This window comes from Denticeps clupeoides, chromosome 7 (assembly GCF_900700375.1).
Source record: "Denticeps clupeoides chromosome 7, fDenClu1.1, whole genome shotgun sequence".
NCBI classification, from domain to species: Eukaryota; Metazoa; Chordata; class Actinopteri; order Clupeiformes; family Denticipitidae; genus Denticeps; species Denticeps clupeoides.
The window spans coordinates 318,524-334,160 of NC_041713.1; the positions used below are offsets into that span (position 1 = coordinate 318,524).

The following is a 15,637-nucleotide window of genomic DNA, read 5'->3' on the forward strand; positions in this document are numbered from 1 at the left end:
ACTCCAGCAGCCGTGACAGGGACTAAGTGGGTACGGAGAGTTGAGGTCAGAAGATTAAAATGCCTGTAGAAGTACTGTAGAAGATGTACAGTGGGGAGAAGATAGATGCCTTGGCCAGTGGTGGCCTAGCAGGTAAGGAAGCGGACCTGAGGTCCCGTCCCCACACGCTGCTCCCCGGGCGCCTGTCATGGTGCCCCCTGAGGTCCCCTTGATGAAGGTCCCGTCCCCACACACTGCTCCCCGGGCACCTGTCATGGTGCCCACTGAGGTCCCCTTGATGAAGGTCCCGTCCCCACACACTGCTCCCCGGGCACCTGTCATGGTGCCCACTGAGGTCCCATGATGAAGGTCCCGTCCCCACACACTGCTCCCCGGGCACCTGTCATGGTGCCCACTGAGGTCCCCTTGATGAAGGTCCCGTCCCCACACACTGCTCCCCGGGCACCTGTCATGGTGCCCACTGAGGTCCCCTTGATGAAGGTCCCGTCCCCACACACTGCTCCCCGGGCACCTGTCATGGTGCCCACTGAGGTCCCCTTGATGAAGGTCCCGTCCCCACACGCTGCTCCCCGGGCGCCTGTCATGGTGCCCACTGAGGTCCCATGATGAAGGTCCCGTCCCCACACACTGCTCCCCGGGTGCCTGTCATGGTGTCCACTGTCACCAAGGGTGATGGTTAAATACAGAGGACACGTGTCACAGTTTTCACTGGAACAAATCCTGTGCAATGAAACGAATTTACTGACATTCGACCAGGTTTTCCTCCAACTTACATAATTAAAGGAAGTTGGAATAAAACGTTCATGTGTATTTATGTTCTAGTTCATTCATAAAAACGTGTCGAAGTGGCAGAATCTCATTTCTATTCACAACTTGCTTCTCCAGTTTTGCTACGTGGAGCTGCAGCCGTGACTGTAAGACACGCCCATTTTCTGAATCCTGCTTCTCCATTGGTCCAACGCAGTTGAGTTTGGACCAATGAAAGCGCTCCACATGCCGCACACGGCACAACATTTCATATTAATGTCGCGTTCTAGTCCCGCATTAAAGCGTCATATTCCGCGGCGGCCACGTGGTGTCGCCACGTCAGGACACGCCGGTCACGTGGTGCGTGCGGAGTTCCGCGTTTCTCGGCTCCGGTTCCGCAGGACCTGCTGAGCGCGTCTTCCCCCGCGGCGGTTCCTCACGGCCGGTATAGTGGAGCGGGACGCCGGGCTGCGGAGCGCGGGCAGCGGGTCGGTGTCGGTGCCGGTGCCGGTGGCGGGACAGCGAGAGGACGGCATGGCGGCGGGGACAGGAGGCGGGAACGAGCGGCTGCGCTTCATCGTCTGTTTCCTCGGAGTCTTCGTCTGTTATTTTTACTACGGGATCCTGCAGGAGACCATGTGAGTCCAGGCGGACATCTGCTGGTGTCGCTGTTCACTGTGTGTGTGAGCTGTTCACTGCGTGAGTGTGTGTGTGTGTGGTGTGTGTGTGTGAGCTGTTCACTGTGTCTGTGTGTGTGCATGTGTGTGTGTGTGAGCTGTTCACTGTGTGTGCGTGTGTGTGTGAGCTGTTCACTGTGTGTGCGTGTGTGTGTGAGCTGTTCACTGTGTGTGCGTGTGTGTGTGAGCTGTTCACTGTGTGTGCGTGTGTGTGTGAGCTGTTCACTGTGTGTGTGTGTGTGAGCTGTTCACTGTGTGGTGTGTGTGTGTGTGTGTGTGAGCTGTTCACTGTGTGTGTGTGTGTGTGTGAGCTGTTCACTGTGTGTGTGTGTGTGTGTGTGAGCTGTTCTGTGTGTGTGTGTGTGTGAGCTGTTCACTGTGTGTGTGTGAGCTGTTCACTGTGTGTGTGTGTGTGTGTGAGCTGTTCACTGTGTGTGTGTGTGTGTGTGAGCTGTTCACTGTGTGTGTGTGTGTGTGTGAGCTGTTCACTGTGTGTGCGTGTGTGAGCTGTTCACTGTGTGTGCGTGTGTGAGCTGTTCACTGTGTGTGCGTGTGTGAGCTGTTCACTGTGTGTGCGTGTGTGAGCTGTTCACTGTGTGTGCGTGTGTGAGCTGTTCACTGTGTGTGCGTGTGTGAGCTGTTCACTGTGTGTGCGTGTGTGAGCTGTTCACTGTGTGTGCGTGTGTGTGTGAGCTGTTCACTGTGTGTGCGTGTGTGTGTGTGTGAGCTGTTCACTGTGTGTGCGTGTGTGTGTGTGTGAGCTGTTCACTGTGTGTGTGTGTGCATGTGTGTGTGTGTGTGCATGTGTGTGTGTGTGAGCTGTTCACTGTGTGCATGTGTGTGTGTGTGTGCATGTGTGTGTGTGTGAGCTGTTCACTGTGTGTGTGTGTGTGTGTGTGTGAGCTGTTCACTGTGTGTGTGTGAGCTGATCACTGTGTGTGTGTGAGCTGTTCACTGTGTGTGTGTGAGCTGATCACTGTGTGTGTGTGAGCTGATCACTGTGTGCGTGCGCGTGTGTGTGAGCGCTGTTGACTGTGTGCGCGTGTGTGTGAGCTGTTGACTGTGTGCGCGTGTGTGTGTGAGCTGTTCACTGTGTGCGCGTGTGTGTGTGAGCTGTTCACTGTGTGCGCGTGTGTGTGTGAGCTGTTCACTGTGTGCGCGTGTGTGTGTGAGCTATTCACTGTGTGTGCGTGTGTGAGCTGTTCACTGTGTGTGCGTGTGAGAGCTGTTCACTGTGTCTGTGCGTATGTGTGTGTGAGCTGTTCACTGTGTCTGTGTGTGTGTGTGTGTGAGCTGTTCACTGTGTCTGTGCGTGTGTGAGCTGTTCACTGTGTGTGTGTGCAGCACGCGAGGCGACTACGGTCATGGAGAGAAGAAGGAGAAGTTCCGTTACGCCACCACACTGGTCTTCATCCAGTGCATCATCAACGCTGTCTTCGCCCGCATCTGTGAGTCCTGTGTGTGTGACCAGAGCCCCCAGTACCTGACCCACCAGCAGCCAGACCTTGAGCCCCCAGTTTAATCACGATCAGTTCATTAATGGCCCAGGGATGTCTGCAGCAGGAGGGTAGGACCTCCAGGACCACCAGGACCCCCAGGACCAGGACTGAACCTGTCATTTGGTTCACCAGAACCTGATCTGCCAATGATTCTAAGGTTTTTATGTTGCTTTTGAAGATGATTCCAGAACTGGAGAAGAGTCTAGATGAATGCTTTCTGGTACCAGTGGAGCTGTGCTGGAGGATCTGAGATTTAGAAATAATAATATAAGAATGATATTTACAGCATTTACCAGACGTCCTTATCCAGAGCGACTTAGTCAGTAGTGACAGAGACAGTCCCCCCTGGAGACACTCAGGGTCTTGCTCAGGGACAGGATGGTAGTAAGTGGGGTTTGAACCTGGGTCTTCTGGGTCGTAGGCGGGTGTGGTACCTGCTAGGTTACCACCACCGTTTGCTTGTAATAGTAACGAGTTGATTTCTCCTCAGTGATCCACTTCTTTGACGGCTCTAAACCGGACCACACCCGCTCATGGCTCTACGGTCTCTGCTCCCTGTCCTACCTGGGCGCCATGGTGTCCAGCAACTCGGCCCTGCAGTACGTCAACTACCCCACACAGGTGGGTGTGTCCCCACGTCTCTGAATAGCGGGGTGTGTCCTACCAGACTATAATTCGAGCGTCTTGTCTCCGTAAGCAGGTGTTGGGGAAGTCGTGTAAACCGATTCCAGGTAGGTGAAAGATCTGGACGTGTCCTGTAGAGGACCGATTTCTATATCTGCTGTTTGACGATGACGCCGCCATTCGTTTGTGTAAATGTCACCCTGCCTGCATGTGACAGTGATGATCCTGGGCGTTACCATCCTGAGGAAGAAGTACCCCGTCACCAAGTACCTGTGTGTCCTCCTGATCGTCACCGGCGTCGCCCTGTTCCTCTACAAGCCCAACAAGGGCGTGGCCGCCACCGACGCCCACGTCTTCGGGTTTGGGGAGATGCTGCTGGTGAGAGTCCTCACATTTAGTGAAAGATCATCTTCAGGATATTTTTATTTCTATGATTACTTTTCCCCTACACGACGAAGACATGGAACTTCTCACAACTCGATATTTTACTGACTTTATTATTAGCAAGATGATCACATTTCATCTTCATCACCAATTCTGTGCAACTCTCGTGAAGAACCGATGGTCTCACACTGGACACCAGGTCACCATAGGTAAACGGGACTTGGTGACCAAGGTGCCTGGGAGACAGTGGAGGGACTGATCACAGTCCAGGGTCCAGGTCTTCACACCTTCCACACCTGGCAGAAAGCAGGAATAAGATTGTTCTCTCTCCATTTCATTATTTAGTTTAGAATCTGATTATTTTATTACTTTCGAGACTGTTGGCTTTTAGGGATGCGGCGATACCACATTTTCTAAAGTACTCGTTACAAGTCCCCCGAAGCCGGGGACCAATACCCCGGTCTGAAAAATCTATGTTTGAGCGGCGTGTAAAGGGTTAATCACAGGGGCCGAGTGCCCGCCCCCAGGCCCCGCCCCCGGCTCAGAGCGGGGAGGAGGCGGGGTTAGACATGTCAGCCGTGTGGAACTACTTTAAAGTGAATGAAGGCGACAAAACAAAGGCGGACTGCAAAAAAGAACCCGGCAACCATCAAGTACGTTGTGCTGAGCGACCGGCCGCTCTCGGAGGTAGAACATGGAGAACATGTCGGGGGGTAGAACATGTCGGGGGGTAGAACATGTCGGGGGTAAAACATGGAGAACATGTCGGGGGGTAGAACATGTCGGGGGGTAGAACATGTCGGGGGGTAGAACATGTCGGGGGGTAGAACATGGAGAACATGTCGGGGGTAGAACATGGAGAACATGTCTGAGGTAGAACATGTCGGAGGTAGAACATGGAGAACATGTCGGAGGTAGAACATGTCGGAGGTAGAACATGTCGGAGGTAGAACATGCAGAACATGTCGGAGGTAGAACATGTCGGAGGTAGAACATGTCGGAGGTAGAACATGGAGAACATGTCGTGGGTAGAACATGGAGAACATGTCGGGGGTAGAACATGGAGAACATGTCGGGGGTAGAACATGGAGAACATGTCGGAGGTAGAACATGGAGAACATGTCGGAGGTAGAACATGGAGAACATGTCGGAGGTAGAACATGTCGGAGGTAGAACATGGAGAACATGTCGGGGGTAGAACATGGAGAACATGTCGGGGGTAGAACATGGAGAACATGTCGGGGGTAGAACATGTCGGGGGTAGAACATGTCGGAGGGTAGAACATGTCGGAGGTAGAACATGTCGGAGGTAGAACATGTCGGAGGTAGAACATGTCGGAGGTAGAACATGGAGAACATGTCGGAGGTAGAACATGTCGTGGGTAGAACATGCAGAACATGTCAGAGGTAGAACATGTCGTGGGTAGAACATGCAGAACATGTCGTGGGTAGAACATGGAGAACATGTCGTGGGTAGAACATGGAGAACATGTCGTGGGTAGAACATGGAGAACATGTCGGGGGTAGAACATGGAGAACATGTCGGGGGTAGAACATGGAGAACATGGAGAACATGTCGGAGGTAGAACATGGAGAACATGTCGGGGGTAGAACATGTCGGGGGTAGAACATGTCGGGGGTAGAACATGGAGAACATGTCGGAGGTAGAACATGGAGAACATGTCGGAGGTAGAACATGTCGGAGGTAGAACATGTCGGAGGTAGAACATGTCGGAGGTAGAACATGTCGGAGGTAGAACATGTCGGAGGTAGAACATGTCGGAGGTAGAACATGGAGAACATGTCGGAGGTAGAACATGGAGAACATGTCGGAGGTAGAACATGGAGAACATGTCGGAGGTAGAACATGTCGGAGGTAGAACATGTCGGAGGTAGAACATGTCGGAGGTAGAACATGTCGGAGGTAGAACATGTCGGAGGTAGAACATGCAGAACATGTCGGAGGTAGAACATGTCGGAGGTAGAACATGTCGGAGGTAGAACATGTCGGGGGTAGAACATGTCGGAGGTAGAACATGTCGGGGGTAGAACATGGAGAACATGTCGTGGGTAGAACATGTCGGAGGTAGAACATGTCGGAGGTAGAACATGGAGAACATGTCATGGGTAGAACATGGAGAACATGTCGGAGGTAGAACATGTCGTGGGTAGAACATGGAGAACATGTCGTGGGTAGAACATGGAGAACATGTCGTGGGTAAGAACAGGAGAAATGTCGGGGGTAGAACATGTAGAACAGGTCGGAGTAGAAACATGTCGGAGGTAGAACAGTCGGAAAGGTAGAACATGTCGGAGGTAGAACAGGTCGTGGGTAGACAATGGAGAACATGTCGTGGGTAAGAACATGGAGTAACATGTTCGTGGGTAGAAGCCTGGAGACACATGTCGTGGGTAGAACAGGAGAACATGTCTGAGGTAAGGAAACATGTCCGTGGGTAGAACATGGAGAACATGTCGTGGGTAGAACATGGAGAACATGTCGTGGGTAGAACATGGAGAACATGTCGTGGGTAGAACATGGAGAACATGTCGGGGGTAGAACATGTCGGGGGTAGAACATGTCGGGGGTAGAACATGTCTGGGGTAGAACATGTCGGGGGTAGAACACGTCGGGGTAGAACACGTCGGAGGTAGAACACGTCGGAGGTAGAACACGTCGGAGGTAGAACATGTCGTGGGTAGAACATGGAGAACATGTCGTGGGTAGAACATGGAGAACATGTCGTGGGTAGAACATGGAGAACATGTCGTGGGTAGAACATGGAGAACATGTCGTGGGTAGAACATGGAGAACATGTCTGAGGTAGAACATGTCGTGGGTAGAACATGGAGAACATGTCGTGGGTAGAACATGGAGAACATGTCGTGGGTAGAACATGGAGAACATGTCTGAGGTAGAACATGCAGAACATGTCGGGGGTAGAACATGTCGTGGGTAGAACATGTCGGGGGTAGAACATGTCGGGGGTAGAACATGGAGAACATGTCCGGGGTAGAACATGGAGAACATGTCGGGGGAAGAACATGAAGAACATGTCGGGGGAAGAACATGTCGGGGGAAGAACATGTCGGGGGAAGAACATGTCGGGGGTAGAACATGGAGAACATGTCGTGGGTAGAACATGGAGAACATGTCGTGGGTAGAACATGGAGAACATGTCGTGGGTAGAACATGGAGAACATGTCGTGGGTAGAACATGTAGAACATGTCGGGGGTAGAACATGTAGAACATGTCGGAGGTAGAACATGTCGGAGGTAGAACATGTCGTGGGTAGAACATGGAGAACATGTCGTGGGTAGAACATGGAGAACATGTCTGAGGTAGAACATGTAGAACATGTCGGAGGTAGAACATGTCGGAGGTAGAACATGTCGGAGGTAGAACATGTCGGAGGTAGAACATGTCGGAGGTAGAACATGGAGAACATGTCGTGGGTAGAACATGGAGAACATGTCTGAGGTAGAACATGTCGTGGGTAGAACATGGAGAACATGTCGTGGGTAGAACATGGAGAACATGTCTGAGGTAGAACATGTCGTGGGTAGAACATGGAGAACATGTCGTGGGTAGAACATGGAGAACATGTCTGAGGTAGAACATGTCGTGGGTAGAACATGGAGAACATGTCGTGGGTAGAACATGGAGAACATGTCGGAGGTAGAACATGCAGAACATGTCGGGGGTAGAACATGTCGGGGGTAGAACATGTCGGGGGTAGAACATGGAGAACATGTCGGGGGAAGAACATGTCGGGGGTAGAACATGTCGGGGGTAGAACATGTCGGGGGAAGAACATGTCGGGGGAAGAACATGTCGGGGGTAGAACATGTCGGGGGAAGAACATGTCGTGGGTAGAACATGGAGAACATGTCGTGGGTAGAACATGGAGAACATGTCTGAGGTAGAACATGTCGTGGGTAGAACATGGAGAACATGTCGTGGGTAGAACATGGAGAACATGTCGTGGGTAGAACATGGAGAACATGTCGGGGGTAGAACATGTCGGGGGTAGAACATGGAGAACATGTCGGGGGAAGAACATGTCGGGGGAAGAACATGTCGGGGGAAGAACATGTCGGGGGTAGAACATGTCGGGGGTAGAACATGGAGAACATGTCGGGGGTAGAACATGGAGAACATGTCGTGGGTAGAACATGGAGAACATGTCGTGGGTAGAACATGGAGAACATGTCGTGGGTAGAACATGGAGAACATGTCTGAGGTAGAACATGGAGAACATGTCTGAGGTAGAACATGGAGAACATGTCTGAGGTAGAACATGTCGTGGGTAGAACATGGAGAACATGTCGTGGGGTAGAACATGGAGAACATGTCGTGGGTAGAACATGGAGAACATGTCTGAGGTAGAACATGTCGTGGGTAGAACATGGAGAACATGTCGTGGGTAGAACATGGAGAACATGTCGTGGGTAGAACATGGAGAACATGTCTGAGGTAGAACATGTCGTGGGTAGAACATGGAGAACATGTCGTGGGTAGAACATGGAGACATGTCGGGGTAGAACATGGAGAACATGTCGTGGTAGAACATGGAGAACATGTCGTGGGTAGAACATGTCGGGGGTAGAACATGTCGGGGGTAGAACATGTCGGGGGTAGACATGTCGGGGGTAGAACATGGAGAACATGTCGGGGGTAGAACATGTCGGGGGTAGAACATGTCGGGGGTAGAACATGTCGGGGGTAGAACATGTCGTGGGTAGAACATGGAGAACATGTCGTGGGTAGAACATGGAGAACATGTCTGAGGTAGAACATGTCGTGGGTAGAACATGGAGAACATGTCGTGGGTAGAACATGGAGAACATGTCGTGGGTAGAACATGTCGTGGGTAGAACATGTCGGGGGTAGAACATGGAGAACATGTCGGGGGTAGAACATGGAGAACATGTCGGGGGAAGAACATGTCGGGGGAAGAACATGTCTGAGGTAGAACATGTCGTGGGTAGAACATGGAGAACATGTCGTGGGTAGAACATGGAGAACATGTCGTGGGTAGAACATGCAGAACATGTCGGGGGTAGAACATGTCGGGGGTAGAACATGTCGGGGGTAGAACATGTCGGGGGTAGAACATGTCGGGGGAAGAACATGTCGTGGGTAGAACATGTCGTGGGTAGAACATGGAGAACATGTCGTGGGTAGAACATGGAGAACATGTCGTGGGTAGAACATGGAGAACATGTCGTGGGTAGAACATGCAGAACATGTCGGGGGTAGAACATGTCGGGGGTAGAACATGTCGGGGTAGAACATGTCGGGGGTAGAACATGTCGGGGGTAGAACATGTCGTGGGTAGAACATGGAGAACATGTCGTGGGTAGAACATGGAGAACATGTCTGAGGTAGAACATGTCGTGGGTAGAACATGGAGAACATGTCGGGGGTAGAACATGGAGAACATGTCGTGGGTAGAACATGGAGAACATGTCGGGGTAGAACATGTCGGGGGGTAGAACATGGAGAACATGTCGGGGGTAGAACATGGAGAACATGTCGGGGGAAGAAACATGTCGGGGGAAGAACATGTCGGGGGAAGAACATGTCGGGGGTAGAACATGTCGGGGGTAGAACATGGAGAACATGTCGTGGGTAGAACATGGAGAACATGTCGTGGTTAGAACATGGAGAACATGTCGGAGGTAGAACATGTCGGGGGTAGAACATGGAGAACATGTCGTGGGTAGAACATGGAGAACATGTCGGAGGTAGAACATGTCGGGGGTAGAACATGGAGAACATGTCGTGGGTAGAACATGGAGAACATGTCGTGGGTAGAACATGCAGAACATGTCGGAGGTAGAACATGTCGTGGGTAGAACATGGAGAACATGTCGGGGGTAGAACATGGAGAACATGTCGGGGGTAGAACATGGAGAACATGGAGAACATGTCGGGGGTAGAACATGGAGAACATGTCGGGGGGTAGAACATGGAGAACATGTCGGGGGGTAGAACAGGGAGAACATGTCGGGGGGGTAGACAGGAGACATGTCGGGGGTGAAAAATGGGAACATGTCAGAGGTAGAACATGGAGAACATGTCGGAGGTAGAACATGTCGGAGGTAGAACATGGAGAACATGTCGTGGGTAGAACATGGAGAACATGTCGTGGGTAGAACATGGAGAACATGTCGTGGGTAGAACATGGAGAACATGTCGTGGGTAGAACATGCAGAACATGTCGGAGGTAGAACATGCAGAACATGTCGGGGGTAGAACATGTCGGGGGTAGAACATGGAGAACATGTCGGGGGAAGAACATGTCGGGGGAAGAACATGTCGGGGGTAGAACATGGAGAACATGTCGGGGGTAGAACATGGAGAACATGTCGGAGGTAGAACATGTCGGGGGTAGAACATGGAGAACATGTCGTGGGTAGAACATGGAGAACATGTCGGAGGTAGAACATGTCGGGGGTAGAACATGGAGAACATGTCGGAGGTAGAACATGCACCCCTATTGGCTGGGTGTCTGGGTGTCTCCCAGCTGACCCTTCCTCAACTTCCTGTGTCCCAGCTGCTGTCGCTGACGCTGGATGGCCTGACTGGCGTGGCCCAGGACCACATGAGGGGGCGCTTCCAGACAGGAGCCAACCACATGATGCTCAACATCAACCTGTGGTCCACCTTGGTGCTGGGATTAGGTGACCTTTCTTTCTTTATCACCACCTCGTTGTCAGGTTCGCCACCTCAGCCCCCGGTGGACCAGCCATCTCTTCTCAGAAGATGGTTTGGTTGTGGTGACTGTGCGTGTGGTTCCAGTAGGGGGCAGCAGCGCCCCGCGCCAGTTATGCAGCACCGGCGTTTCTCACTGTGTGGTTCCGTGTTTGTGACTGTTCCGCCCTCCCAGCTGTGCTCTGGACCGGGGAGATCTGGGAGTTCCTGACTTTCACCGATCGATATCCCAGCATCTTCTACAACATCCTGCTGTTCGGCCTCACCAGCGCTCTGGGACAGGTGGGTGGATGGCTGGGTGATCATGTACATCACCTGTCACATGGTTGCTGTGGTAACAGGCCTGACTCCTCCCTCAGACCTTCATCTTCATGACAGTGGTCTACTTTGGCCCCCTGACCTGCTCTATCGTCACAACAACGCGGAAGTTCTTCACCATCCTAGGCTCCGTCCTGCTCTTCGGGAACGTGATCAGTTCTCTTCAGTGGGTCGGAACTGTGCTGGTCTTCCTTGGTCAGTTAACAAAGGAACATCACATGTTCTACCTTCATTTAATCTTTATTTGGAAGACTATTCTTCTTTTTTCTGCTGTCCTACTCATCCTCTTCTCTCGTGGAGATGGGCAGAAGTGTCTTGAATAGCTCATGTGACTTGAATATTAACGTTCCTTGTGTGTGTGTGTGTGTGTGTTCCGTCTGAAGGTCTTGGCCTGGATGCAAAGTTTGGGAAGGTGCCCAAGAAAACGACACACTAAGCTGAAGGACTGTCCTTCACCCAGAATCCCCCAAATCCCACCCAACCACTGACCACGCCCACTTCAGACGTGGGGGAAACGCCCCTGCGTTCTCATTGGACCACACAGACTCGCGCTGCCTGCTGGGGCTGCGGACTCGCTGTCGTCATGGCGGTGGGTAGAACGAGGATCTGGAACTTTACTGACCCCTCATGTCCTCACTGAAACACATGCTGTACTGTGAGGTCAAAGGTCAGCAAGCTCATTGCTGTTCACCCACTCATTTGTACCCGTGAGGACGTGGCTTTCATATGTTATAAACATGCTCCGCCTCCTCCAGCTGTGGTTTGCACCTCGTCTTCTGATTAAATCTGAGAAGACAGATGGCCACGCCCCCTCGGTCTCTGTATGTTTAATTGGACCTGAGATTTGTTTCTTCTGTCTTTTTTTTTTTTTTTATAGATTATAAATAGTGTCGTGAGTGTTTAAATGGTGTAAATGCAGCTCCTATCTCTGTTTTTATACTAAAGAGTGAGTTGCATGATGGGAAAAGGGAACCTGATCACTGACTGTAACGACATTAAACTGGTCCGGACTCCACCGCCTGGTTTCCACTTCCTGACCCCTGACCTCATTCTAACCCTGGTCACCAGGCAGCTGGAGAAGAGCGCTTCAGAAGGTTAATGCTCAATTGGGAGCGCAAAGTGGATTTGTTGGTGTCAGGGACGGTAATCTGGTTAAAGGCGCTGGATGAAGATTTCCCGCTCTCCAGGCAGAGCTTCTGCGAGGCTCCTCCTCCTGCTGCATGTTAAATAGACGTGTGGGGACCGCGGCGTCTACAGCAGCTGTTTCATCACGGATGCAGATTGGAAGCTTGTGTCCACGCATCATCTTCACAAATAACCTGACATCAGTTTCGCTTTGATTACGCTTCATTTAGCTCATGTGGTGGCTGCGTCTGGAAATGAGATGAAGAGGTGGCCTGGTCCGCAGCTGTCCCCGCAAAATGTCATTTCGTCTCGAGTCTTGATTGAAACGCAGACACGGAGGAACCTTCCTGAGGAATTCTACCAAGGTTTATATGACGACTGGCCACTCATTCGTTTGTTAATAAAATAAAAATCTGAAAAGTTCTCTTCACCGTTGGACTCACAGATAAACGTCCGACATTTATTACCGAGTTTTAGCATGAAAGTGAATAAGGTATGAAAGATGATCACAAACATGATTCGGTAGATATGAAACTTTCCAGCTGCAGACGCTGGTCATGTTCGAGTTCTTCATCTGTTGAGGCCTGGTATTTATGACCTTGATATGAAGCGGCCTTTACTGTGACCTCTGACCTTGACTAATGGGTGTCAGTTGCTGACGTCACGTCACGTCATGATTTACTTCCAATTTTCCAAAGCTGCAGGAATATTAATGCTCCACCCCTGGTTCTGTAAAAATTAATGAACAACAGCCGTGTATAAATGGGGCCCTTTTCAAGTCGAAACTGTACTCTGTAATGAGACCAGTGCTGTTTTACGAGGGACGAGGATGGAGTAGTATTTCATGTCGGCCCGGCCACGTGATGAATTTTGATCAGGCGGAGGCTTCAGGACCCCAGTCCGCACTTCGCCGCACTTCTTCACACTTCTGGGAGATTTTCGCCGCCGAACCGCGCCGTCATGCTCGCTACTGTCGGGAAGCAGCTGAGGAGCCACCCGGCTGTAAGTAGCAGCTGAGGCGGCTGCAGTCCGGACTTTATTCCTCCACTTTAGCCCGTTAGCCTGGGTGCTAATGTTAGCGGCGCAGTGACGCTTTATCGCGGTTTTTACATATTTCGCGTCCAAAGACGCTGCCAACAGTTATATAACTGTCACATCTACAATATCGTGAACTTTTAGTGAAGTTACAGAAAAAAGTGATACTCTGGCTCACTTCTGCCAGAAATGACGCGGATCTGTGAACTTTCTATCTTTTTTATTAAAGTCATATTTTGAATTATCATTTATTACTTTTTATTATAAAAGAGCGTGTGTCCCAGTTCGGGGTTTTACACACGAAAGGGAATCGCGTGAAATAATCTTTATTTAAAGCTCCCAGATAGCATTAGCCTTTAGGCCCCGGAAGTCCGTGAAGGGCGAGCCGGTGACCCGGGTCTCCTGTCCTCGGCCATTAAAGCATTTTAAATGGCGAAGTCTTCTTAATTCGTCCACAGCTCATCCCCCTGTTCATCTTCATCGGCGGCGGATGCACCATGTCCCTGACCTACCTGGCCAGGTTGGCCCTGCGGAACCCTGACGTCTGGTGAGCTTCTCCTCCACCTGCTCCGGCTGCTTGAGTTCCGTATGCATGTACTCAGACCTTCTCCTCTCCTTCATGTCTTCTCAGCTGGGACAAGACCAACAACCCTGAGCCCTGGAACAAGCTGGGTCCCAATGACCAGTACAAGGTAGGACCGAGAGTCTCACCACCGTCTCTAATCATCTATTTGTATTTGAACTGGACATGAATTATGTGAATATTGTAAGTGCAGTTTTCATCTTTGAGGTCTTTAAGTAAGTCTCATAATGTAATTACAGTTTTTCTCGGTCAACACGGACTACAAGCAGCTGAAGAAGGATCGTCCAGACTTCTAGAACTCGTGTTCTGGATACAGCGCTGGACCAAAGGCTGAGGAACCTGATCAAATAATCCACAATTTGACCTCATCCTTTACCCAGAAATTAATTTATGAATGGAAGGAGCGAAGCCGCTCAACTCTGTCCAGGCCTGTTCCAGGCTCGCCCTCTTCCTGTCATCTTTGACCTCTTCTGCCCCTGTTGGGATTTATTTGTTCTCAATCCTTTTGGGTTTCTGCATTTAATAAATGGAATATTGTCTTCCTCGTATGGAGAGACTGGTGTCTGTGTTCTTCTCCCAGGGCTCCAGTTCAGGAGTGTTTTTATAAAAAAAAAAAAAAATCCAATATTAATCAGTTTAAAATGGCTGTGGAAATGAGTAAGGTCTTTAAACTAGCATCACCACCAGGAGATGTTCTCCACTTAACTTCCACTCTGCAGACAAGTCCAGGATGGAGAACATGGAGAATGTTCAGGAACTGTGAAGTCGTCCTCCTCTTGGTCTTCCTGCAGAGTGCAGTGCAGGAAAGTTCACTTTGAAAGTGTGCTGGAGTTTCGAGTTTGTTCCTGGTAGGTTGCATCTTCAGTAACTAATGTGGTGTAACACGTTTTTTGGTCTGTAGTGAGGTACTCAAGTGGCCTGATTGTGTTACAGAAGAAGTATGACAGCTGAAATAGTCAACATCTACACATCTCACATCACCGATTAAGTTTCATGTTGGGTATGAAACGGAGGTGGAGGTTTTAAATCCGAACTCTTGAAAAGGAAGTAGAATTATTATCAGTAAACTGACGTAAGGATATGATGAGGGAGGAACATGAGTCTGTTTAAAATGTTCAGGTCGCCATCATTTAGTGTCAAGTTTAAATATGCACCACAGCATGAATCTGAAGGACTTTTATAAAACCCTGGGCAGTAGTGGCCTGCCTGGTACTGAAGTAGCCTTAATCAAAGCACTGTCCCCACACACTGCTCCACTGGATGTTAAAGCTCGGAGTGGCTGTGCTCTGGCCTGGTGGTGGTGGAGTTGGAGATGATTGGATGCTAAAGCTTGGAGTGGCTGTGCTCTGGCCTGGTGGTGGTGGTGGTGGAGTTGGAGATGATTGGATGCTAAAGCTTGGAGTGGCTGTGTTCTGGCCTGGTGGTGGTGGTGGTGGAGTTGGAGATGATTGGATGTTAAAGCTTGGAGTGGCTGTGCTCTGGCCTGGTGGTGGTGGTGGTGGAGTTGGAGATGATTGGATGCTAAAGCTTGGAGTGGCTGTGTTCTGGCCTGGTGGGGGTGGAGTTGGAGATGATTGGATGTTAAAGCTCGGAGTGGCTGTGCTCTGGCCTGGTGGTGGTGGTGGAGTTGGAGATGATTGGATGTTAAAGCTCAGAGTGGCTGTGCTCTGGCCTGGTGGTGGTGGAGTTGGAGATGATTGGATGTTAAAGCTCGGAGTGGCTGTGCTCTGGCCTGGTGGTGGTGGTGGAGTTGGAGATGATTGGATGTTAAAGCTCAGAGTGGCTGTGCTCTGGCCTGGTGGTGGTGGAGTTGGAGATGATTGGATGTTAAAGCTTGGAGTGGCTGTGTTCTGGCTTGGTGGGGGTGGAGTTGGAGATGATTGGATGCTAAAGCTTGGAGTGGCTGTGTTCTGGCTTGGTGGG

General features: G+C 50.8%; 2 protein-coding genes across 2 annotated transcripts; both read left to right on the plus strand.

The window, feature by feature from the left end:
* The first annotated feature begins 1,075 nt into the window (after positions 1–1,075).
* Positions 1,076–11,986, plus strand: LOC114794536 (solute carrier family 35 member B1). Its single transcript, XM_028987158.1, has 9 exons — positions 1,076–1,385; positions 2,769–2,872; positions 3,414–3,544; positions 3,624–3,654; positions 3,765–3,925; positions 10,496–10,622; positions 10,829–10,935; positions 11,013–11,166; positions 11,355–11,986. The coding sequence occupies exons 1-9, from the start codon at positions 1,282–1,284 to the stop codon at positions 11,405–11,407; spliced, it is 972 nt and encodes a 323-aa protein (XP_028842991.1). The 5' UTR covers positions 1,076–1,281; the 3' UTR covers positions 11,408–11,986.
* Positions 11,987–12,906: 920 nt separating this feature from the next.
* LOC114794541 (cytochrome c oxidase subunit NDUFA4-like) lies at positions 12,907–14,262 on the plus strand. Its single transcript, XM_028987162.1, has 4 exons — positions 12,907–13,098; positions 13,590–13,678; positions 13,763–13,823; positions 13,954–14,262. The coding sequence occupies exons 1-4, from the start codon at positions 13,057–13,059 to the stop codon at positions 14,008–14,010; spliced, it is 249 nt and encodes an 82-aa protein (XP_028842995.1). The 5' UTR covers positions 12,907–13,056; the 3' UTR covers positions 14,011–14,262.
* Positions 14,263–15,637: the final 1,375 nt, after the last annotated feature.